At 35.3% G+C, this 25,986-nt stretch overlaps 1 protein-coding gene across 1 annotated transcript in view; it reads left to right on the top strand.

Moving 5' to 3' along the window:
• Nucleotides 1-2,338: 2,338 nt before the first annotated feature.
• The window catches only part of LOC134687084 (uncharacterized), a 139,224-nt gene continuing 115,576 nt past the window's right edge, over nt 2,339-25,986 (top strand). Inside the window, exon 1 of the mRNA XM_063547062.1 lies at nt 2,339-2,481. Within this exon, the coding sequence (XP_063403132.1) occupies nt 2,476-2,481 (6 nt within the window). The 5' untranslated portion in view covers nt 2,339-2,475. The remainder of the gene's footprint in view (nt 2,482-25,986) is intronic.

Raw genomic sequence — 25,986 nt, 5'->3', positions numbered from 1 at the left:
AGAAGCTCAGATACACATTTTGAAAGAAATATCCGTTATTGTGCGCAACCCGTTGATATTCTTGACATATGAAAAAAGTAACACGTTTTCGTATTATAACTATAAATAATCAAATAGGAAGAGATTCAGATTCTTACCCTTTCGTGATGTACATGTGTTTCACGCTTATAGAAGTACAAGATGAGATTTTGTTTAAAATATATTGATATGCTACATGCATGCGCCTTCTATCCCGCAAGATTGTTATCTCGTTCCCTCAACATAGCAATATCAATACAATTTTAAAACTATGTTGAGGGAACAAGATTCTTACCCTTTCGTGATGTACATGTGTTTTACGCTTTTAGAAGTACAAGATGAGATTTTGTTTTCAATATATTAATATGCTACATGCATGCGCCTTCTATCCCTCAAGATAGTTATCTCGTTCCCTCGACATAGCAATATCAATACAATTTTAAAACTATGTTGAGGGAACAACGTAGTATCTTGAGGGAACGACATATCATCTTGAGGGAACACCATAACATCTTGAGGGAACGACATAGTATCTTGTGGGAACGACATAATATCTTGAGGGAACGACATATTATCTTGAGGGAACGAGATAACTATCTTGAGGGAACGATATAGCATCTTGAGGGAACAACATATCATCTTGAGGGAACGACATAATATCTTGAGGGAACGACATAATATCGTAAGGGAACGAGATAACTACCTTGTGGGAACGACATAGTATCATGAGGGAACGACATAGTATCTTAAGGGAACAACATATTATTTTTTCTTTCATGGCCGCATTCTGCCACCGTAGTGATCAGTTATATCTTAAGTGGAAAGGTTAATTTTAGAACATGTATTATGATATTATAAATATTTACAGGTAAATGTGGCGCCATTTCATTTCATTTATTGGCGCAATTTATACCATCAAAATAAAAGAGAGTGGCGCTATTAATACCTTTTCAAAACTGCAATTGGCGCAAAATGATTCTGCCCCTCTAAAGGTGGTTTTAAAAAGATCGATCTTATCTTAATCGATCTTTTTTTTTGGTGGCTTAGGTCGATGCAATCGCTTTTTTTTTCAGGTGAATAATTATATTTAGATACAAAAATAAAGGTCAGACCGGTTCTTTTTATGTTGTAGTGTAAACGACACTGGATTCAACATAAGCAATGTAAACGCAAACTGGTCTTTTTAAGATTAATTCAATTATTTGGTGACGTAAACGGGGTCTAAGTTTCTGTATGTAACTATCATGTTACATACTACTTTTACGACGAGACTTTCGGCGGTGAAAACAGTGACAAGGCTCTTCATATACAAGTTCTTTATTGACCGCATCACGTATAATATTTCTGATGTTTTCCAACCATTCACATATTTTCAATCTGGAAAAAGTTGCATATTCTTAGAATATCAACATGTCTTATATTCTTGTTACACATAGCAAGTGCCTCCCCCTTTTTTCACCGAGAATGATATACATATATATATATAATAGATCAGAAGTACTTATAAATATAATTGTTTTCTGTGACTGTATCTTAAATAAGTTTGTAGGATCCTTTACTATAGATAATTGAGCTGATCTGTAACAATAACATCTCCATGCCTTATATATCATGTACTGTAGTACGACGCTAAATTAAAACTGACGAGGAGGTGTGACACACGGCCACCGAAAGCTTTTTATTTGTGAAGCCCAGGTGGTCGTGTGGTCTAGCGGGACGGCTGCAGTGCAGCCGATTTGGTGTCACGATATCTCAGTAGCATCGGTTCGATATATATACAACTCGTCTAAACATCAACCCAACAATGTTAGATCTGTAAATTTGATTTCGCAAATTTTTCTGTTCTTCCCTCGCCGGGATTCGAACCCATGCTACTGTGATATCGTGACACCAAATCGCCTGCACAGCATATATATATGTACTTAGGTCAGGTTTATGATTTTTTGTAATATGTTCTGCTCCTTTTTTTTCAAAAAGGTACGGGGCTGAATATTTAACCCCACAACACCCTTTTTCATTTCATATAAGATTTCAATAGCCCATAAAATGTTGTTTACTTTCGATATTGGAAGTTGAAAATCGAGTCAGCCTCTTCCCGCCATTTTATAAAAAAAAAAATGAATATCTCGAAAAGGAGCTCTATTAACCTATTTATATATTTAGCGTATCTTGTGTCAAAACAAATTCTCATCTAACTTATAACTTTTGAATTCTACATTTTAATTTCACGTAAACTACATCCTAATTTTTTTATTACCGATTTGCCGTCGACGTTCAGTGATTTTACGTGTGACGTCATAAGGGAAAGTACCGATAACAAAAGAAAAGAGCTTTTATGCAGACGTCATGAAATGGGAAAGCACCTGCAAGTGCAATGTTTACTGAAGATTGAATGTTTACCAACTTTGACGACACAGAACAAAGAAATGGACAAAATGGAATGACAGTCATTATGTAATGTCGGTAAGCCACCTCCGTTTTGTGAAATTTTATCAATATTTTCCGTTGATGACCTTATTTGTAATGACACTATTTTTAAAATGTCTTTAAGCTTAATATAAAGAACATTCCGTTTCATGGTTTAATGTCTTTAAGTTTAATTTATTGTGTGCATGTCGTTTTGTAATACTTCAAAGTTGTCGCAGACCAGTGAAATTTATTGCGCTTGATTACAAAATGAAGGAGATTTGGTTTTTTTACGCTAAAGTCAGTCTGATAATGCCAGATATGGGTAAGGTCCTTGTGCATTGTTTTACAGAATAGGGTGAACAATGATGTTTTTTTACACAAATGAAACTAGTACAAATAGTAGCTATTCAAGATGTCATTATTATTTGGACCACAAAAACCCAACCAATCCCCAAAATCCGGCTTTTTTGCACTTTGTGAACTTATCTTGTGAATGTCCTTGACACAGTAATCAAATTGCACTGATGTAACCTATCTGCCCCATTCATACATTGCAATTTTGCGCCTGACTCAAGTCAGGAGCCTCTGGCCTTTGTTTATAGTCTTGTATGATTTTTAATTTTAGTTTCTTGTGTATAATTCGGAGTTTAGTATGACTATGAAGAAAGGTTTTGTGTCTTTCTAGATAACTATTGCCAGATCGGCTTTGGGTGGGATTCCGTCTTTGGGAACGATCCACAATGCGGGGTACTAGCTCTTTGTTCACACACAAGTCGGCAGTTAAATACAGTAGACATAAACAAATTGATAAAATCCAAATTCATTTAATAAAGTCCAAATATGAAATAATAGTGTTACAACTTGGTTATTTTAAATCAAAACAATATATATGAATGCGATGGAAAATCCGAACGCAGTTCATGTGCTCTCGTTGGCATATCCAAACGGAGTCTATGAATATAAATTTATCTGTCTTTAAATACCAAATAGCGTTGCTTACAGTAAAGTTTGTAATGGTCATTTCGTCAACAGAAATTAGATAACAGATTGATTACGTTTATCAAAGAAAATTACGATAGGTGATCAATCTATCGGTGAATTAAATTATGTGTGTTTTTGATATGACCGTATAAAAGTTGCATAACGAACTTGTAAGATGTTTGCATTAGCTTAGAGTTTTTTAAAAGGTTATTGACAAATAGAAATTTATAATCTTACATGTTTCAGATGTAATCAAATATTTCGGACATGTAAATTCAAAGCGACTTTCGAGATCATCCTTAGTATTGAATAAATAAAATATGCATGCTGTATACGAAATGTACATAATAGAAATCAATATAAATAAATAGTTTGAAATATAAAATTTAGTACCAAAATAATGTGTGACATGACGTCCATTATCACTAAAGTATATGCACATTTTTCAAGGGGTCAATCTTCAATCTTTGTCGTGATGACATCGTAATGATCTCTCTTGTAAAATTCTTCTTCTTCTTCTTCTTCTTTCATATAAGAGTTGGATTCCTTTAATGAAACGTTTAAACTCTGCGGGACTACGCATGGTGACAACACATATCTAGTCCCCTAAGGCTATATACAGTATTATCACTACTGTAGTTTCAACTGAAGGACGCCGTCGCCGGGTGCGGGTTTTTCTCGCTACATGGAAGACCCATTGGTGGCCTTCGGCTGTTGTCTGCTCTATGGTCGGGTTGTTGTCGCTTTGACACATTCCCCATTTCCTCTCTCAGTTGTAACTTGTATCGTATTGATTAATGCTAAAGCTCATACCGTTTTACCGACTGAAAACAGAAGATGAACATGACATTAGACATTTATATATAAGGCAAATATTTTATTTGAAATAAAAAAGTATATAAAGATGCAAATGTATGACCCATTGCTATACTATTACTTCTTCTGTTGAGGGTGTTGATGGGGTTTACACAATAGAGATTAATGGGCAATAATAAAAGATAACAATTCCTTTATAAAAAATCACAGAAAAGACATAGCCATTATTCCTAAAGATGAATAATATTAAGCGAAACTAATCTAAGAATTCAGTCAGCAGGGTTAAAGAACATCAGTTGTTTGACCTGTTAGTCAAATACGTTTTGTTAAAATATACTTTTTCACTTTTTTGGTCTGTTGGAAAATGTTGTTTGTGCTGTATTTAGACCATTCTTTGAAGGAAGTTTGTTGTTTGTGCTGTATCGTGACCATTCTTGAACGAAGTTTTTTTTACACGCATACGTATACAAATTGCGGTTTTTATCCAATGCAATCATAAGTTTGAACTAGACTCAAGCTGGCAGCACCTTTTAGCAGCCAATCAAGATAGCAGCCAATTTTGATGATATGTCTAAAATAAATAAAAAAAACGATAACAGACTCGAACCTTCCAGAAATCTCAAAATCTAGGTTAAATGTAATTTAAGCGCGGATTTCGACAATTTCGCAGCTTGTACTTGTAGCTTGTACATGGCCACACATGTTCAGCCTTAGAAGTGAAAGTTGAACAAACCAACACAAATGACGTCAGTAACTGAAAGTTCTCACTAGCTTGATTTCTAAATCCGACATATTGGTTTCAATATGTATAGAAATATCTACTCTAGTTTCTACATAACTAATAATAATTTGCAGTTAGCCGCCGGTTGGATATTTTATATCCATTCTATATCAAACTAGCTGTGAGCAATCGGTTCAATATTCTAATCAAATGTATTTGAAAATGATAAGAAATTGAGAGTTCAGAGGAGCGAAAAAATACTTCGTTTTATGACCCCCTCAAGCGGTAATAAATTCTCGTTGTCCTCGAATATAATCCCTTATGTCAGTTGCATAAATGTTTTATGTAAAATATAGTTTTTATCAATAAAACAACATTACAGATGTATTTTATATACAATATTTCTAAAAACAATAGAAATATAACCTTAACGCTAGAAACATTTAAAAAATACTAATAGAAAATTTGTGGAAAGCCCCCACCTCTCAAAAAAAATGTATTGTAAAAACCTGCCAACTTTGAACCCCACCAATTTCCGAATGGGCCTAACTCCCAAATATTCATTTCAGTGTGGCCTTCCCCAAGTTACTTGTAGTACCTTTCATTTGAGCCGTGTCCAGTATCGAACTTTACCGTGCAGCGTTTGCGAGGCTTACCGAAAGAATATAGGGTGTATACATGTTTTTTTCTAAACAGCATCGTTGAAGTTGAACCCCTACAATTTTCGAATGGGCCTAACCACCAAAAAAATGCAATTCAGTGTGGCCTTCCTCAAGTTAGTACCTTTCATTTGAGCAATGTCTAGTGTCGAACTTTACCGTACAGCACTGGCTAGGCTTACCGAAAGAATATAGGGTGTATACATATTTGTTTCCTTAACAGCAATTTCCGAATGGGCATAACTCCCAAAAAATAATTTCAGTGTGCCCCACTCACAAGTTATAAACTATCATTTGAGCCGTGTCCAGTGTCGAACTTTACCGTACAGCGCTGGCGAGGCTTACCGAATGATTAAAGGGTGTATTACATTTTTTTTCCCTTAACAGCAACTTTGAACCCTAACAATTTACGAATTGGCCTAACTCCCAAATATTCATTTCAGTGTGGCCTTTCCCCCCAAAAAAATATTTCAGTGTGGCCTTCCCCAAGTAAGTACCTTTCATTTGAGCCATGTCCGGTATCGAACTTTACCGTACAGCGCTGGCGAGACTTACCGAAAGAATATACTAGGGTGTATATATATATTTTTTTTTTCACAACAGCAACTTTAAACTCTTACAATTTCTGAATGGGCTGAAAAAATTCATTTCAGAACGGCTTTCCCCAAGCTATTAACTTTCATTTGAGCCATCTCCGGTGTCGAACTTTATCGTAACGCGCTGGCGAGACGTACCGAAAGATTATAGGGTGTATACATATGTTTTTCCTTAACATCGTGATGGAACCCCAACATTTTTCGAATGCTGTTAAGGAAAAAAATGTAATTTTCAATTCAGACATGTTTATATTTTTTCGTTTGGGCTTGTATCATATTTTCCCTTCCGGTTAATATGATCCGTTCATCATATATTTACTCTTTAAATTCAACAGTCTATCTTAAATTGAGGTAAATTATATGGGCTTCCAAATACCGTTTCGATCCCTAACATCACTGAACTCCGCGACATTTTTTGTCGAAATCCGGGTCTGGTTAACAAAAACATAGTGACACCTTGTAGTGATTAATATATTTGGCAATCGCCAATGTCAGTATTCAGGGTTTACGAACATCATTTAATGAGAAATCGATTACTAGACTAGTTTTCGTTCATTTTTTTTACATAAATAAGGCCGTTAGTTTTCTCGTTTGAATTGTTTTACATTGTCTTATCGGGGCCTTTAATTGCTGACTATATGCGGCATGGGCTTTGCTCATTGTTGAAGGCCGTACGGTGTCTCATTGGCAATCATACCACATCTTCTTTTTTATAGTGATGGACTTCTGATGTAAAATTGAGAATGGAAATGTAACTGCTATACTAATATAGTATATAACAACAAACCAGTGTATACTAATTTTTATCATATACTTAGACTAAATAACATATGATTTTTACCGTATGATAATAGCATTACATTAAAGTATTTTCCAGATTTTTTCGAATTGGTGCTAAGCGGGCTGATATGAAAAGTTTATCACATGCTTCGATTGTTATCACATGCCTTTCCGTAACGTTACCACATGGCATTCCGGTGATACTCGGCAAATTCCGGAAAATACACCTTAATGCTACGTTTTCAGTGCAAAACATTATAAAGTAGTGTACAGAACAATTATTTGAATACTGAAAAGTATATTGTGTAAAATAATTAAATTTAATTAAAAAATAAATTAAAAAAAATAAATAAGTGCATTTTTTAAGTTTTTCTGAAACATAATTTTGAAAGTTACTTTAATAGAGTTGACTTTTCCAAACAATGTTCATTTTGATATTGTTGAATTATTTTTTGTCGATTCGTCCATATAAAATGTGTTGGTTTTTTTCTCTGTTGAGGCATATGCTAGAAAATTTCATATTGAATGTATCAAATTTTGGGTCCGACGTCCGTGAACTTTTTACTCTTTCAACTTCTTTTCGGGAACCCACGTAAAATGATCATATGAATCTGTTATTTTTCTCTACTGTTGAAGCATATGATAAAAAGATCATAACATGTCATTTTTCATATCGCATGTATTATCAGCCCTCGGTCAATATCAGCCCTCGAGCCATGCGGCTCTTTGGCTGATATTAAACCTAGGGCTGATAATACATGCGATATGAAAAATGCCATGTAATAATCTGATAGTATCACTATACAATATAATGCATTTGTAGTTATAACGATGCGGTTGAATTTTCTGTCATTTATTAATCATCTACGCACAGACTTTTCCCAGAAAAAAATATATCTCTGTATATTAACATCAGTTTCAGGTAAAGAGATGTGATCTTTTTCTGCGACAAGTGCTTTTCGCCATCCACAAGAACTTGTCATCCGATGCTCAGTACTTCAGTACTTTGATTATTTACTTTAAAAAAAAGTTATATCTCGTCTCTTTAGTTGGAATTTATTGTACCAGCTTTAAAAAGTTCTTTGATAACTGTTTTTTTTTTAATTAATATACATACCTGTAAGTGTTGGCACTCCTGCACTCGTACTATGAACAAAATTATATATTTTGTAAAAAATATTTCCGTTCTCCATACTAGTATACTAAATTATTTTCCTTTTTCTGTGCAAATTATTTTATTTGGCTGCATTTCTGAAAATGTTTATTATTTCACTCCTTATTTTATGGCTTTTGTATTTACATTCTGTCATAGATCAAATTTATTCGTTAAGTGCACATTCACTTGTTTGTTTTTAAAATTTCTAAGTATGTCTTTTGATTGAGTGAAGTCGATCAATTGATATTTTGTAGTGTGTCTTTCTCAATTGTGATGTTACAATATTGTTCATGGTAAGGGCGAAGGTTGGTACTTTAGTTTTTAAAACGTTTAAACCCGCTCCATTTGTTTTTCACCTGATTTAAGTTTAGAACCTGATGTTAAGTGATTGTCGTTTGTTGATGAGGTCCATATAATGTTTCTCGTTTTAGGATTTCGATGTTCATTGTAGTTGTATTTTACCATTTGAATGGTTTTAGACTAGTCATTTTTGGGCCCTTTATAGCTTGCTGTTTGGTGTGAGCCAAATCTGAAAGGTCCGTGTTGAAGACTGTACTTTGTCCTTCATTTTACAATTTATGACTTAGGTGGGGAGCTGTCTCAATAAGAACCTATACCACATCTTCTTATAAAAACTATATCCTAACTCAGACAAACAATGTTTTAAAGCTCAATATTTTATTGTTTCAAATAATCTTTCTTAATCTGACTTTTCATCCAACTGTCCAAATAAACTTTTCATAATAGGTATCTAAGGGGCTGTCAACTGTGGTCTTGATATATTGGATGTATTTGAGGATGGAATAACTTCTCCCGGTAACCTAACTTCTCCCGGTTACCTAACATTAATGTTTGAGTTGGCTACCAACATTATAGTCATACTTGTTCTTACACCCTTTGCTGCTTAAGGTCTCCAAATTCTATCCAGTGTATCATTTGTGGCAGACAACAATTCATTAACGTCTTTTTCAAATTTTGCATAACATGTATTCATACCGCTGATTGCCTGTATTTCCTTGGCCTCTTTTGTTTCTTCGCCATTTCTCCGAATGTCGCGTAAACTTTTCGGTTTATCCCTGGCGGAAGGTAGTTCATCGTGATTGAACTCAACATTATCAAGAGGCAGTTTTAGATTAATAGATCTATACAGGGCTTGTTCAAAGCCGTTTGCAACATGCTTTCTTCCGTGGAAAGACGTCTGCTCTTATTCGTATTATTTTGTGATAGTACATGTACTGTCGTGTTACTTATAACACTTGATACAGAACGTGATCCCGACTCACTAAAACGTACAACTCTGTTATTATTAATTATGTTTCTAAGACTCTGCACAAACCTTATCAGAGCATTTTTCTTCTTTGTGTGCTTCCAGTCTAAATTACATTTCGTTCCACATGTAGCTCCCATGTTTGATCTGCCAGTGTTTACGTCGTTAATATCATGCAACAGATCTCTGCGCACGATCTCGAAATGGTCGCTGTTGCTGAACGCTGCAAGATATGTAGTAAATTTTTATCCACTCCCCACAAACTCTGTTTTACGAAAAGATTTTTGGATCTTTATATGTATGTATTAGGCTAATGCTCATAGTCATGTCTTCTTTGACTGTCTATGACGTTAAAATTCTTAATCCCTGGGTTGTGTTTTACTTGATTTTAGTCGCTTTTGATGTTTTTTTTTTATATTATTTTTTTCTAACTTCTCCCGGTAACCTTACATCCATGTTTGAGTTGGCTGCCAACATTAAAGTCATACTTGTTTTTACACCCTTTGCTGCTTAAGGTCTCCAAATTCTATCCAGTGTATCATTTGTTGTAGACAACAGTTCATCAACGTCTTTTTCAAATTTTGCAGAACATGTATTTATACCGCTGATTGACTGCATTTCCATGGCCTTTTTTGTTTCTTCGCCATTTCTCCGAATGTCGCGTAAACTATTCGGTTTATCTCTGGCGGAAGGTAGTTCATCGTTGTTGAACTCAACTTTATCAAGAAGCGGTGTTGGATTAATAAATCTATACAGGGCTTGTTCAATGCCGTTTGCAATATTCTTTCTTCCGTGGAGAGACGTCTGCTCTTATTCTTTTTATTTTGTGATATGACATGTACTGTCGTGTTACTTATAACACTTGATACAGAACGTGATCCCGGCTCACTAAAAGGTACAACTCTGTTCATATTAATTATGTTTCTAAGTCTCGGAACAAAACTTATCAGAGCATTTATTTTTCTTTGTTGCTTCCTGTCTGAATTACATTTCTTTCCACACGTGGCTCCCATGTTTGATCCTTCAATGTTTACGTCGTTAATCTCATGCAACAGATCTCTGCGCACGATCTCGAAATGGTCGCTGGTGCTGCACGCTGCAAGATATGTAGTAAATTTTTATCCACTCCCCACAAACTCTGTTTTACGAATAGGTTTTTGTATTTTTATACATGTATTAGGCTGATGCTCATAGGCATGTCTTCTTTGACTGTCCATGACGTTAAAATTCTAAATCCCTGGGTTGTGTTTTACTTGATTTTAGTCTCTTTTGCTTTTTTTTTAAATTATTTTTTTATAACTTCTCCCGGTAACCTAACATCCTTGTTTGAGTTGGCTGCCAACATTATAGTCATACTGGTTATCACACCCTTTGCTGCAGCTGCTTAAGGTCTCCAACTTCTGTCAGTGTATCATTTGTTATTTTCTTTATTTATTTGTTGTAGACAACAATTCATTAACGTCTTTTTCAAATTTTGCAGAACATGGATTTATACCGCTGATTGACTGCATTTCCTTGGCCTCGTGTTTCTTCTCAATTCTCCGAATGTCGCGTAAACTATTCGGTTTATCTCTGGCGGAAGGTAGTTCATCGTTGTTTAACCCAACGTTAACATTATCAAGAAGCGGTATTGGATAAATAGATCAATACAGGGCTGGTTCAATGCCGTTTGCAACATTCTTTCTTCCGTGGAGAGACGTCTGCTCTTATTCTGATTATTTTGTGATATTACATGTTCTGTCGAGTTACTTATAACACTTGATACAGAACGTGATCCCGGCTCACTAAAAGATACAACTCTGTTATTATTAATCATGTTTCTAAGACTCTGCACAAACCTTATCAGAGCATATTTTTTCTTTGTTGCTTCCTGTCTGAATTACATTTCTTTCCACAAGTAGCTCCCATGTTTGATCCTTCAGCGTTTACGTCGTTAATCTCATGCAACAGATCTCTGCGCACGATCTCGAAATGGTCGCTGTTGCTACACGCTTCAAGATATGTAGTAAATTTTTATCCACTCCCCACAAACTCTGTTTTACGAAAATATTTTTGTATCTTTATACATGTATTAGGCTGATGCTCATAGTCATGTCTTCTTTGACTGTCCATGACGTTAAAATACAAATCCCTGGGTTGTGTTTTACTTGATTTTAGTCTCTTTTGCTGTTTCTTTTAATTTTTTTTCGATAACTTCTACCGGTAACCTAACATCCATGTTTGAGTTGGCTGCCAATATTATAGTCATATTTGTTCTCACACCCTTTGCTGCTTAAGGTCTCCAACTTCTGTCAGTGTATCATTTGTTATTTTATTTATTTATTTGTTGCAGACAAAAGTTCATCAACGTCTTTTTCAAATTTTGCAGAACATGTTTTTATACCGCTGATTTGCTGTTTTCTTTGGTCTCTTGTGTTTCTTCGCCATTTCTCCGAATGCAGCGTAAACTATTCGGTTTATCTCTGGCGGAAGGTAGTTCATCGTTATTGAACTCAACATTATCAAGAAGCGGTGTTGGATTAATAGATCTATACAGGGTTTGTTCAATGCCGTTTGCAACATTCTTATTTCCGTGGAGAGACGTCTGCTCTTATTCTGATTATTTTGTGATATTACATGTACTGTCGTGTTACTTATAACACTTGATACAGAACGTGATCCCGGCTCACTAAAAGGTACAACTCTGTTATTATTAATCAAGTTTCTAAGACTTTGCACAAACCTTATCAGAGCTTTTTTTTTCTTTGTTGCTTCCTGTCTGAATTACATTTCTTTCCACAAGTAGCTCCCATGTTTGATCCTTCAGCGTTTACGTCGTTAATCTCATGCAACAGATCTCTGCGCACGATCTCGAAATGGTCGCTGTTGCTACACGCTTCAAGATATGTAGTAAATTTTTATCCACTCCCCACAAACTCTGTTTCACGAAAATATTTTTGTATCTTTATACATGTATTAGGCTGATGCTCATAGTCATGTCTTCTTTGACTATCCACGACGTTAAAATACAAATCCCTGGGTTGTGTTTAACTTGATTTTAGTCTCTTTTGCTGTTTCTTTTAATTATTTTTTGATAACTTCTACCGGTAACCTAACATCCATGTTTGAGTTGGCTGCCAATATTATAGTCATATTTGTTCTCACACCCTTTGCTGCTTAAGGTCTCCAACTTCTGTCAGTGTATCATTTGTTATTTTATTTATTTATTTGTTGCAGACAAAAGTTCATCAACGTCTTTTTCAAATTTTGCAGAACATGTTTTTGTACCGCTGATTTGCTGTTTTCTTTGGTCTCTTGTGTTTCTTCGCCATTTCTCCGAATGTCGCGTAAACTATTCGGTTTATCTCTGGCGGAAGGTAGTTCATCGTTATTGAACTCAACATTATCAAGAAGCGGTGTTGGATTAATAGATCTATACAGGGTTTGTTCAATGCCGTTTGCAACATTCTTATTTCCGTGGAGAGACGTCTGCTCTTATTCTGATTATTTTGTGATATTACATGTACTGTCGTGTTACTCATAACACTTGATACAGAACGTGATCCCGGCTCACTAAAAGGTACAACTCTGTTATTAGTAATCAAGTTTCTAAGACTTTGCACAAACCTTATCAGAGCTTTTTTTTTCTTTGTTGCTTCCTGTCTGAATTACATTTCTTTCCACAAGTAGCTCCCATGTTTGATCCTTCAGCGTTTACGTCGTTAATCTCATGCAACAGATCTCTGCGCACGATCTCGAAATGGTCGCTGTTGCTACACGCTTCAAGATATGTAGTAAATTTTTATCCACTCCCCACAAACTCTGTTTCACGAAAATATTTTTGTATCTTTATACATGTATTAGGCTGATGCTCATAGTCATGTCTTCTTTGACTGTCCACGACGTTAAAATACAAATCCCTGGGTTGTGTTTAACTTGATTTTAGTCTCTTTTGCTGTTTCTTTTAATTATTTTTTGATAACTTCTACCGGTAACCTAACATCCATGTTTGAGTTGGCTGCCAATATTATAGTCATATTTGCTCTCACACCCTTTGCTGCTTAAGGTCTCCAACTTCTGTCAGTGTATCATTTGTTATTTTATTTATTTATTTGTTGCAGACAAAAGTTCATCAACGTCTTTTTCAAATTTTGCAGAACATGTTTTTGTACCGCTGATTTGCTGTTTTCTTTGGTCTCTTGTGTTTCTTCGCCATTTCTCCGAATGTCGCGTAAACTATTCGGTTTATCTCTGGCGGAAGGTAGTTCATCGTTATTGAACTCAACATTATCAAGAAGCGGTGTTGGATTAATAGATCTATACAGGGTTTGTTCAATGCCGTTTGCAACATTCTTACTTCCGTGGAGAGACGTCTGCTCTTATTCTGATTATTTTGTGATATTACATGTACTGTCGTGTTACTCATAACACTTGATACAGAACGTGATCCCGGCTCACTAAAAGGTACAACTCTGTTATTATTAATCAAGTTTCTAAGACTTTGCACAAACCTTATCAGAGCTTTTTTTTTCTTTGTTGCTTCCTGTCTGAATTACATTTCTTTCCACAAGTAGCTCCCATGTTTGATCCTTCAGCGTTTACATCGTTAATCTCATACAACAGATCCCTGCGCACGATCTCGAAATGGTCGCTGTTGCTACACGCTTCAAGATATGTAGTAAATTTTTATCCACTCCCCACAAACTCTGTTTTACGAAAATATTTGTGTATCTTTATACATGTATTAGGCTGATGCTCATAGTCATGTTTTCTTTGACTGTCCACGACATTAAAATACAAATCCCTGGGTTGTGTTTAACTTGATTTTAGTCTCTTTTGCTGTTTCTTTTAATTATTTTTCGATAACTTCTACCGGTAACCTAACATCCATGTTTGAGTTGGCTGCCAATATTATAGTCATATTTGTTCTCACACCCTTTGCTGCTTAAGGTCTCCAACTTCTGTCAGTGTATCATTTGTTATTTTATTTATTTATTTGTTGCAGACAAAAGTTCATCAACGTCTTTTTCAAATTTTGCAGAACATGTTTTTGTACCGCTGATTTGCTGTTTTTTTTGGTCTCTTGTGTTTCTTCGCCATTTCTCCGAATGTCGCGTAAACTATTCGGTTTATCTCTGGCGGAAGGTAGTTCATCGTTATTGAACTCAACATTATCAAGAAGCGGTGTTGGATTAATAGATTTATACAGGGTTTGTTCAATGCCGTTTGCAACATTCTTATTTCCGTGGAGAGACGTCTGCTCTTATTATGATTATTTTGTGATATTACATGTACTGTCGTGTTACTTATAACACTTGCTACAGAACGTGATCCCGGCTCACTAAAAGGTACAACTCTGTTATTATTAATCAAGTTTCTAAGACTTTGCACAAACCTTATCAGAGCTTTTTTTTTCTTTGTTGCTTCCTGTCTGAATTACATTTCTTTCCACAAGTAGCTCCCATGTTTGATCCTTCAGCGTTTACGTCGTTAATCTCATGCAACAGATCTCTGCGCACGATCTCGAAATGGTCGCTGTTGCTACACGCTTCAAGATATGTAGTAAATTTTTATCCACTCCCCACAAACTCTGTTTTACGAACATATTTTTGTATCTTTATACATGTATTAGGCTGATGCTCATAGTCATGTCTTCTTTGACTGTCCAGGACGTTAAAATACAAATCCCTGGGTTGTGTTTAACTTGATTTTAGTCTCTTTTGCTGTTTCTTTTAATTATTTTTTGATAACTTCTACCGGTAACCTAACATCCATGTTTGAGTTGGCTGCCAATATTATAGTCATATTTGTTCTCACACCCTTTGCTGCTTAAGGTCTCCAACTTCTGTCAGTGTATCATTTGTTATTTTATTTATTTATTTGTTGCAGACAAAAGTTCATCAACGTCTTTTTCAAATTTGCAGAACATGTTTTTGTACCGCTGATTTGCTGTTTTTTTTGTCTCTTGTGTTTCTTCGCCATTTCTCCGAATGTCGCGTAAACTATTCGGTTTATCTCTGGCGGAAGGTAGTTCATCGTTATTGAACTCAACATTATCAAGAAGCGGTGTTGGATTAATAGATCTATACAGGGTTTGTTCAATGCCGTTTGCAACATTCTTATTTCCGTGGAGAGACGTCTGCTCTTAATCTGATTATTTTGTGATATTACATGTACTGTCGTGTTACTCATAACACTTGATACAGAACGTGATCCCGGCTCACTAAAAGGTACAACTCTGTTATTATTAATCAAGTTTCTAAGACTTTGCACAAACCTTATCAGAGCTTTTTTTTTCTTTGTTGCTTCCTGTCTGAATTACATTTCTTTCCACAAGTAGCTCCCATGTTTGATCATTCAGCGTTTACGTCGTTAATCTCATACAACAGATCCCTGCGGACGATCTCGAAATGGTCGCTGTTTCTACACGCTTCAAGATATGTAGTAAATTTTTATCCACTCCCCACAAACTCTGTTTTACGAAAATATTTGTGTATCTTTATACATGTGTTAGGCTGATGCTCATAGTCATGTCTTCTTTGACTGTCCACGACATTAAAATACAAATCCCTGGGTTGTGTTTAAATTGATTTTAGTCTCGTTTGCTGTTTCTTTTAATTATTTTTCGATAACTTCTACCGGTAACCTAACATCCATGTTTGAGTTGGCTGCCAATATTATAGTCATATTTGTTCTCACACCCTTTGCTGCTTAAGGTCTCCAACTTCTGTCAGTGTATCATTTGTTATTTTATTTATTTATTTGTTGCAGACAAAAGTTCATCAACGTCTTTTTCAAATTTTGCAGAACATGTTTTTATACCGCTGATTTACTGTTTTCTTTGGTCTCTTGTGTTTCTTCGCCATTTCTCCGAATGTCGCGTAAACTATTCGGTTTATCTCTGGCGGAAGGTAGTTCATCGTTATTGAACTCAACATTATCAAGAAGCGGTGTTGGATTAATAGATCTATACAGGGTTTGTTCAATGCCGTTTGCAACATTCTTATTTCCGTGGAGAGACGTCTGCTCTTATTCTGATTATTTTGTGATATTACATGTACTGTCGTGTTACTTATAACACTTGATACAGAACGTGATCCCGGCTCACTAAAAGGTACAACTCTGTTATTATTAATCAAGTTTCTAAGACTTTGCACAAACCTTATCAGAGCTTTTTTTTTCTTTGTTGCTTCCTGTCTGAATTACATTTCTTTCCACAAGTAGCTCCCATGTTTGATCCTTCAGCGTTTACGTCGTTAATCTCATGCAACAGATCTCTGCATACGATCTCGAAATGGTCGCTGTTGCTACACGCTTCAAGATATGTAGTAAATTTTTATCCACTCCCCACAAACTCTGTTTTACGAAAATATTTTTGTATTTTTATACATGTATTAGGCTGATGCTCATAGTCATGTCTTCTTTGACTGTCCACGACGTTAAAATACAAATCCCTGGGTTGTGTTTAACTTGATTTTAGTCTCTTTTGCTGTTTCTTTTAATTATTTTTTGATAACTTCTACCGGTAACCTAACATCCATGTTTGAGTTGGCTGCCAATATTATAGTCATATTTGTTCTCACACCCTTTGCTGCTTAAGGTCTCCAACTTCTGTCAGTGTATCATTTGTTATTTTATTTATTTATTTGTTGCAGACAAAAGTTCATGAACGTCTTTTTTGCAGAACATGTTTTTATACCGTTGATTTGCTGTTTTCTTTGGTCTCTTGTGTTTCTTCGCCATTTCTCCGAATGTCGCGTAAACTATTCGGTTTATCTCTGGCGGAAGGTAGTTCATCGTTGTTGAACTCAACAATATCAAGAAGCGGTGTTTGATTAATAGATCTATACAGGGTTTGTTCAATGCCGTTTGCAACATTCTTATTTCCGTGGAGAGACGTCTGCTCTTATTCTGATTATTTTGTGATATTACATGTACTGTCGTGTTACTTATAACACTTGATACAGAACGTGATCCCGGCTCACTAAAAGGTACAACTCTGTTATTATTAATCAAGTTTCTAAGACTTTGCACAAACCTTATCAGAGCTTTTTTTTTCTTTGTTGCTTCCTGTCTGAATTACATTTCTTTCCACAAGTAGCTCCCATGTTTGATCCTTCAGCGTTTACGTCGTTAATCTCATGCAACAGATCTCTGCGCACGATCTCAAAATGGTCGCTGTTGCTACACGCTTCAAGATATTTAGTAAATTTTTATCCACTCCCCACAAACTCTGTTTTACGAAAGTATTTTTGTATCTTTATACATGTATTAGGCTGATGCTCATAGTCATGTCTTCTTTGACTGTCCACGACGTTAAAATACAAATCCCTGGGTTGTGTTTAACTTGATTTTAGTCTCTTTTGCTGTTTCTTTTAATTATTTTTTGATAACTTCTACCGGTAACCTTACATCCATGTTTGAATTGACTGCCAATATTATAGTCATATTTGTTCTCACACCCTTTGCTGCTGAAGGTCTCCAACTTCTGTCAGTGTATCATTTGTTATTTTATTTATTTATTTGTTGCAGACAAAAGTTCATGAACGTCTTTTTTGCAGAACATGTTTTTATACCGTTGATTTGCTGTTTTCTTTGGTCTCTTGTGTTTCTTCGCCATTTCTCCGAATGTCGCGTAAACTATTCGGTTTATATCTGGCGGAAGGTAGTTCATCGTTGTTGAACTCAACAATATCAAGAAGCGGTGTTTGATTAATAGATCTATACAGGGTTTGTTCAATGCCGTTTGCAACATTCTTATTTCCGTGGAGAGACGTCTGCTCTTATTCTGATTATTTTGTGATATTACATGTACTGTCGTGTTACTTATAACACTTGATACAGAACGTGATCCCGGCTCACTAAAAGGTACAACTCTGTTATTATTAATCAAGTTTCTAAGACTTTGCACAAACCTTATCAGAGCTTTTTTTTTCTTTGTTGCTTCCTGTCTGAATTACATTTCTTTCCACAAGTAGCTCCCATGTTTGATCCTTCAGCGTTTACGTCGTTAATCTCATGCAACAGATCTCTGCGCACGATCTCAAAATGGTCGCTGTTGCTACACGCTTCAAGATATTTAGTGAATTTTTATCCACTCCCCACAAACTCTGTTTTACGAAAGTATTTTTGTATCTTTATACATGTATTAGGCTGATGCTCATAGTCATGTCTTCTTTGACTGTCCACGACGTTAAAATACAAATCCCTGGGTTGTGTTTAACTTGATTTTAGTCTCTTTTGCTGTTTCTTTTAATTATTTTTTGATAACTTCTACCGGTAACCTAACATCCATGTTTGAATTGACTGTCAATATTATAGTCATATTTGTTCTCACACCCTTTGCTGCTGAAGGTCTCCAACTTCTGTCAGTGTATCATTTGTTATTTTATTTATTTATTTGTTGCAGACAAAAGTTCATGAACGTCTTTTTTGCAGAACATGTTTTTATACCGTTGATTTGCTGTTTTCTTTGGTCTCTTGTGTTTCTTCGCCATTTCTCCGAATGTCGCGTAAACTATTCGGTTTATCTCTGGCGGAAGGTAGTTCATCGTTGTTGAACTCAACAATATCAAGAAGCGGTGTTTGATTAATATATCTATACAGGGCTTGTTCAATGCCGTTTGCAACATTCTTTCTTCCATGGAGAGACGTCTGCTCTTATTCTGATTATTTTGTGATATTACATGTACTGTCGTGTTACTTATAACACTTGATACAGAACGTGATCCCGGCTCACTAAAAGGTACAACTCTGTTCTTATTAATTATGTTTCTAAGTCTCTGAACAAACCTTATCAGAGCTTTTTTTTTCTTTGTTGCTTCCTGTCTGAATTACATTTCTTTCCACAAGTAGCTCCCATGTTTGATCCTTCAGTGTTTACGTCGTTAATCTCATGCAACAGATCTCTGCGCGATCTCGAAATGGTCGCTGTTGCTACACGCTGCAAGATATGTAGTAATTTTTTTATTCTGCAATGGGGTGTCCTTCTATACAGATACAGGTCCGAGAACACAATTAATTCGTAGTGCATTTCTTTAAGAACATAAATGAAAATTAAAAAAATCCCACCTGCGCTTTCTCAATGAAATTTTTACAGTGTGTTGTACTATTTTTGGAACAAATTATATTAAAATTGTAGAAAACTTCATCGCCTCTAACTCAAAATATGGACAATTTTGTGTTTAGGGTGTCTTGAAATCTTTTGACAGCTTCCGAAGTGCTAATTTTTAACCTTTTTCAGCTGGACTAAATCACTACTTTCCTGTAATATTCTGGACCCAAATTTTTTTACAGTGTAATTTCACCCCCTACTTACACTTTGAGGCATTAAACATGGAGAAATAAATTTGGAAGGGGTATTAAAATTATTGGCAAGTAACCCACTGTTAACACTAGGGACTATATTCGTAACAACGAAATTCAAGTGAGAACAACGAAATTCAAGGGACGACAATTGTGGTCTCGGACCTAATAACAGCCCTACAGATATCGCTATGCTGTATCTGTATACTATACAGATATCGCGTTAAAGCTCCGCCCACTGCCGGACTGAGTATTGTTTGAACCTGTGTGACCTCATAATGTGTATTCCAGTTGCATTCCAATGTCGACAATGACAATTGTCGATTTCAAAACTAGAATGTGTATGATTGTGTTACAAAATCAATCATGTCAATTTCAGCATGCATGTTTAGTGAATGTCAAGTCTGAAGCGTAGGCCAACTCGTACACTTCTGTTTTGAATTTGACAATGTTTTGTTATTTAATTTTACTGTTTAAAATTAGTTATTATGTAAAAACAGATAATTATTCACCTTGAGTGATGTATTATTGTTGACCATTCGAGATTCTTTTTTGCGAACCCGTCTTCAGCGTAATGTGTGATTTCGATATTACTACACGCGCCTCAAGGGATTTCAAATCGAAAATAAATGCTAAATATGTTAGTTTCTGTGTCTTTAAAAGCACAAACAATATACAGAATTAATTGCAGGATAAAGACAATAACTGTTTAGTGTCTTTAAATATCAGCTGTATTTGTGCTCGGCTCGAAACAGGTGTAGTAGCTCGCTAAAAGCTCGCATACACCTTGTTTCCTAGCCTCGTACAAATACAGCTTATTGTCTATTTGTATCCACTCCCCACAAACTCTGTTTTACGAAAAGATTTTTATATCTTTATACATGTATTAGGCTGATGCTCATAGTCATGTTGTCAATGTATATTTGTTCCCCCCTAACAGAAGTTCCACTGGAAACTTTATTATAAACCATGTCATAATATCTATTCCTGTTGGAACAAATATTATATATACAATTTATTCCGTTAGGAACATATACTGTAATATTTATTCCTGTGGAAATAATATTCCAGAATAATTATTCCTTTTGAAACTTATATTATGAAGGAACTTAAATTCTGTGACAATGTCTTCTTTGAATGTCCATGACGTTAAAATTCTAAATCCCTGGGTTGTGTTTTACATGATTTTAGTCTCTTTTGCTGTTTTTTTTTTAATTATTCTTTCGACTTTTTACTTGCTTTCAATTACTGCAAGTACTCTCAATTCGTACTTTCTTTTGTTTCTGCGATTTATACATGTTTCTCATTTCTCATTTTATATGGATTAGACCGTTGGTTTTCCAGTTTATAGCTTGCTGTTCGGTATGAGCCAAGGCTTCGTGTTGAAGACCATACTTTGACTTATAATGGTTTACATTTACAAATGATGACCTACTTGAAGAATTGTCGCATTTGTCACTCCTACCACATATTCTTATTTTATATACAAACTTAGACAAACAAGGGAATATAGAATAACATTTTATTTGTTTTCAATTATATAAAAACTTAGACAAACGTAGGAATAAAGCATAACATTTTATCTGTTTTCAATAAATTATATACAAACTTAGACAAACGTAGGAATAAAGCATAACATTTTATTTGTTTTCAATTATGTACAAACTTAGACAAACGTAGGAATAAAGCATAACATTTTATTTGTTTTCAATTATGTACAAACTTAGACAAACGTAGGAATAAAGTATAACATTTTTTTTTCAATTATATACAAACTTAGACAAACGTACGCATTTAGTATAACATTCTATTTTTTCAAATTATCTTTCTTGTTCTGGTGCTCAATCCAACTGTCCAAGTAAACTTTTTTCTTTAGTAGGTAGCTCAGGTGCTGTCAACTGTGGTCTTGAGACAGTTGATGTGTTTGAGGGTGGAAAGACTTCTCCCGGTAACCATATATCCATGTTTGATTTGGCTGCCAACATTACAGTCGTACTTGTTCTGACACCCTTCGCTGCTTTAGGTCTCCGTCTTCTATCCTACGGAAGCCCATAGGGGACCTACAAAAAAATAAAATTATTTCGTTATCTCAATATATATATCGTTATTTCGATATAATTTAATCGTTATTTCGATATAATTAAATCGTTATCTCGATATATTTATATCGTTATCCCGATATTTATTTATTTCGTTATCTCGATATAATTATTTCGTTATCTCGATATAATTATATCGTTATCTCGATATTTAAATCGTTATATCGATATATTTATTTCGTTATCTCGATATAATTACACCGTTATCTCGAAATATGTGGTGTATGGAATGACTGTAGCGGGTACATGTCTGTCTGGCAGGTGTCATTTGTCCTTGACCTCATTTTCATGATTCATTGGTCAATGTTAAGTTTTCATGGTTTGGTCTTTTTCTTGTATTATATAAGCAATAGGTCAACCATGTTTGGTGTATGGAATGATTGTAAGGTGTATATGTCTGTGTGGCAGGGTTCATCTGACCTTGACCTCATTTTCATGGTTCATTGGTCAATGTTAAGGTTTCATGGTTTGGTCTTTTTCTTGTTTACTTTAAGCAATAGGTCAACCATGTTTGGTGTATGGAATGATGGTAAGGTGTACATGTCTGTCTGGTAGGGTTCATCTGACCTTGACCTCATTTTCATAGTTCATTGGTCAATGTTAAGGTTTCATGGTTTGGTCTTTTTCTTGTATACTATAAGCAATAGGTCAACTATGTTTGGCGTATGGAATGATGGTAAGGTGTACATGTCTGTCTGGCAGGGTTTATCTGACCTTGAACTCATTTTCATGGTTCATTGGTTAGTGTTTAGTTTTCCTGTTTAAGTCTCCTTAGCTTCTTATATACTATAAGCAATAAGTCAACTTTATTTGATGGATGGAATGATTGTAAGGTGAACATGTTTGTCTGTCTTGGTTTATATGACCTTGACCTCATTTTCATAGATCATTGATAATTTTAAGTTTTTGTGATACTTGTAGTGAAACTTTATCTGTAGGACTATCAACATTAAACCAATCATGGTTAGTAAAGCAGTCGAGACATTTTAGCGTGTGCACTCTTGTTTAACGAACCCACTACAAAGTAATAACACTTGTGTAGGACCTATATAGTGAAAACCTATATCAAGTTTGGTTCGATTCTGATTAGTGATTCTCAAAAAGGGAGATGCAAATGTAGTTTTCCATAGGGTTTCAATGCAAATTTTGACCTCCGCTAGTGGCCAGACAGTTTGAATTTCATATCGGCTCAAAAAGTAACAACACTTGTTAAGGACTTTGGTAAGAACATATTTACTTATAATTAGATTCAATCAAATCAATTCAGTTGTTATAGAAAACTCTTGAAAATCGACCAAACAGAATGTTCAAAGTCCCCTGGTGGACGTACGTACGGACGGGCGGACTGACAAGGGTAACACTATATGCCAGAATACCCATAGTGGTTCCAAAGAAATGTTTTAAACTAAACTGTTAATGGACGGAAGACGGATGCATGATGATGGCACTTGCTGAGGCTCATGTGATTCTTCAGATTAGGTGCAACAAAACACAAACCAACATATAAATATAAAAAAGAAGATGTGGTATGATTGCCAATGAGACAACTCGCCACAAGAGACCAAATGACTCAGAAACTAACAGCTATATGTCACCGTACGGCCTTCAATAATGGGCAAAGCCCATACCGCATAGTCAGGCCCTGAAATCACAAATGTAAAACAATTCAAACTAGAAAACTAACGGCCTACTTAATGTACAAAAAAATTAACGAAAAACAAATATGTAACACAGCAACATTACAGGCCCCTGACTTGGGACAGGCACATACATACATATATTATATATAATATTCATGATATTTAAGCATTTGCAAAACTAAGTTATGCAATCTTTCCAGTTGACATTGTGTTTTTGTTAGATGTATTTCTATTTGTGTCCATCTGATGAGTTAAGCCTTTTTCAACTGATTTTTATGGTTCGTTCTTATGTTGTACTGTTACACCACTGTCCCAGGTTAGGGGAGGGCTGGGATCCCGCTAACATGTTTAACCCCGCCACATTATGTATGTATGTGCCTGTCCCAAGTCAGGGGCCTGTAATTCAGTGGTTGCCGTTTGTTGCTGTGTTACATACTAGTATTTGTTTTTCGTTCATTTTTTTTGTACATTAAGTAGGCCGTTAGTTTTCTAGTTTGAATTGTTTTACATTTGTGATTTCAGGGCCTTTTATAGCTGACTATGCGGTATGGGTTTTGCCCATTATTGAAGGCCGTACGGTGACCTATAGCTGTTAATTTCTGAGTCATTTGGTCTCTTGTGGCGAGTTGTCTCATTGGCAATCATACCACATCTTCTTTTTTTATATTTATATGTTGGTTTGTGTTTTGTTGCACCTAATCTGAAGAATCACATGAGCCTCAGCCATGCCATCATCATGCATCCGTCTTCCGTCCATTAACCGTTTAGTTTAAAAATCTTCTTTGGAACCACTATGGGTATTCTGGCATATAGTGTCATCCTTGTCCGTCCGCCCGTCCGTACGTACGTCCACCAGGGGACTTTGAACATTCTGTTTGGTCGATTTTCAAGAGTTTTCTATAACTACTGAATTGAATTGATTGAATCTAATTATAAGTAAATATGTTCTTACCAAAGTCCTTAACAAGTGTTGTTACTTTTTGAGCCGATACGAAATTCAAACTGTCTGGCCACTAGCGGAGGTCAAAATTTGCATTGAAACCCTATGGAAAACCACATTTGCATCTCCCTTTTTGAGAATCACTAATCAGAATCGAACCAAACTTGATATAGGTGTTCACTATATAGGTCCTACACAAGTGTTATTACTTTGTAGTGGATTCGTTAAACAAGAGTGCACACGCTAAAATGTCTCGCCTGCTTTACTAACCATGATTGGTTTAATGTTGATAGTCCTACAGATAAAGTTTTACTACAAGTATCACATAAACTTAAAATTATCAATGATCTATGAAAATGAGGTCAAGGTCATATAAACCAAGACAGACAGACATGTTCACCTTACCATCATTCCATCCATCAAATAAAGTTGACTTATTGCTTATAGTATATAAGAAGCTAATGAGACTTAAACAGGAAAACTAAACACTAACCAATGAACCATGAAAATGAGTTCAAGGTCAGATGAACCCTGCCAACAGACATGTACACCTTACAATCATTCCATACACCAAACATAGTTGACCTATTGCTTATAGTATACAAGAAAAAGACCAAACCATGAAAACTTAACATTGACCAATGAATCATGAAAATGAGGTCAAGAACAAATGACACCTGCCAGACAGACATGTACCCGCTACAGTCATTCCATACACCACATTTATATCGAGATAACGGTGTAATTATATCGAGATAACGAAATAAATATATCGATATAACGATTTTAAATATCGAGATAACGATATAATTATATCGATATAACAAAATAATTATATCGAGATAACGAAATAAATAATTACCGAGATAACGATATAAATATATCGAGATAACGATTTAATTATATCGAAATAACGATTTAATTATATCGAAATAACGATATATATATTGAGATAACGAAATAATTAATTTTTTTAAGTCCCTTATGGGCTTCCGTACTATCCAGTGAATGATCATTTGTATCAGACAACAGTTCATTGACATTTTTTTCAAATTTTGCGTAATATGTAGTTATATCGTTGATTGACTCCTTCTTCATTTCTCCTCCTTTTCCCTGCATGCAATCGCTGTTGAACTCAACATTTTCTAGAAGTGGTGTTGAATTAAGATCTATATAGGGCTTGATCAATGCCGTTTGAAACTTTCTCTCTTCCTTGGAGAGACGTCTGCTCTTATTCTGATTATCTCGTGTTATAACTGTTGTGTTACTTAAAACACTTGACACAGAACGTGATCCCGGCTCACTAAAGGGTACAACTCTGTTCTTATTAAATATGTGTCTTATTGTCTGGACAAACCGTATCAAAGCAATCTCTTTTCTCTGTTGTTTTCTGCCTGATTTACATCTCTTTCCACAATAAGATCCCATCATTGATGCGTCAGTGTTAACGTCGCTAGTCTTATGCAACAGAGCATGACGTCGACTGCATTGTGACGTGACTATAGAGGATGCGTATGCTTGTTGAAGGTTGGATGGACTATGATTGACGGGACACGGGAAAAGATTCTGTGACTAAAATAGTAGACTAAGTGTTATCAAAACAAATATTTTTTTTAATTA

The sequence above is a fragment of the Mytilus trossulus genome, chromosome 10 (genome assembly GCF_036588685.1).
Source record: "Mytilus trossulus isolate FHL-02 chromosome 10, PNRI_Mtr1.1.1.hap1, whole genome shotgun sequence".
NCBI classification, from domain to species: domain Eukaryota; kingdom Metazoa; phylum Mollusca; class Bivalvia; order Mytilida; family Mytilidae; genus Mytilus; species Mytilus trossulus.
The sequence above is the reverse complement of the archived record's forward strand: the minus strand, read 5'-3'. Positions and strand labels throughout refer to the sequence as shown.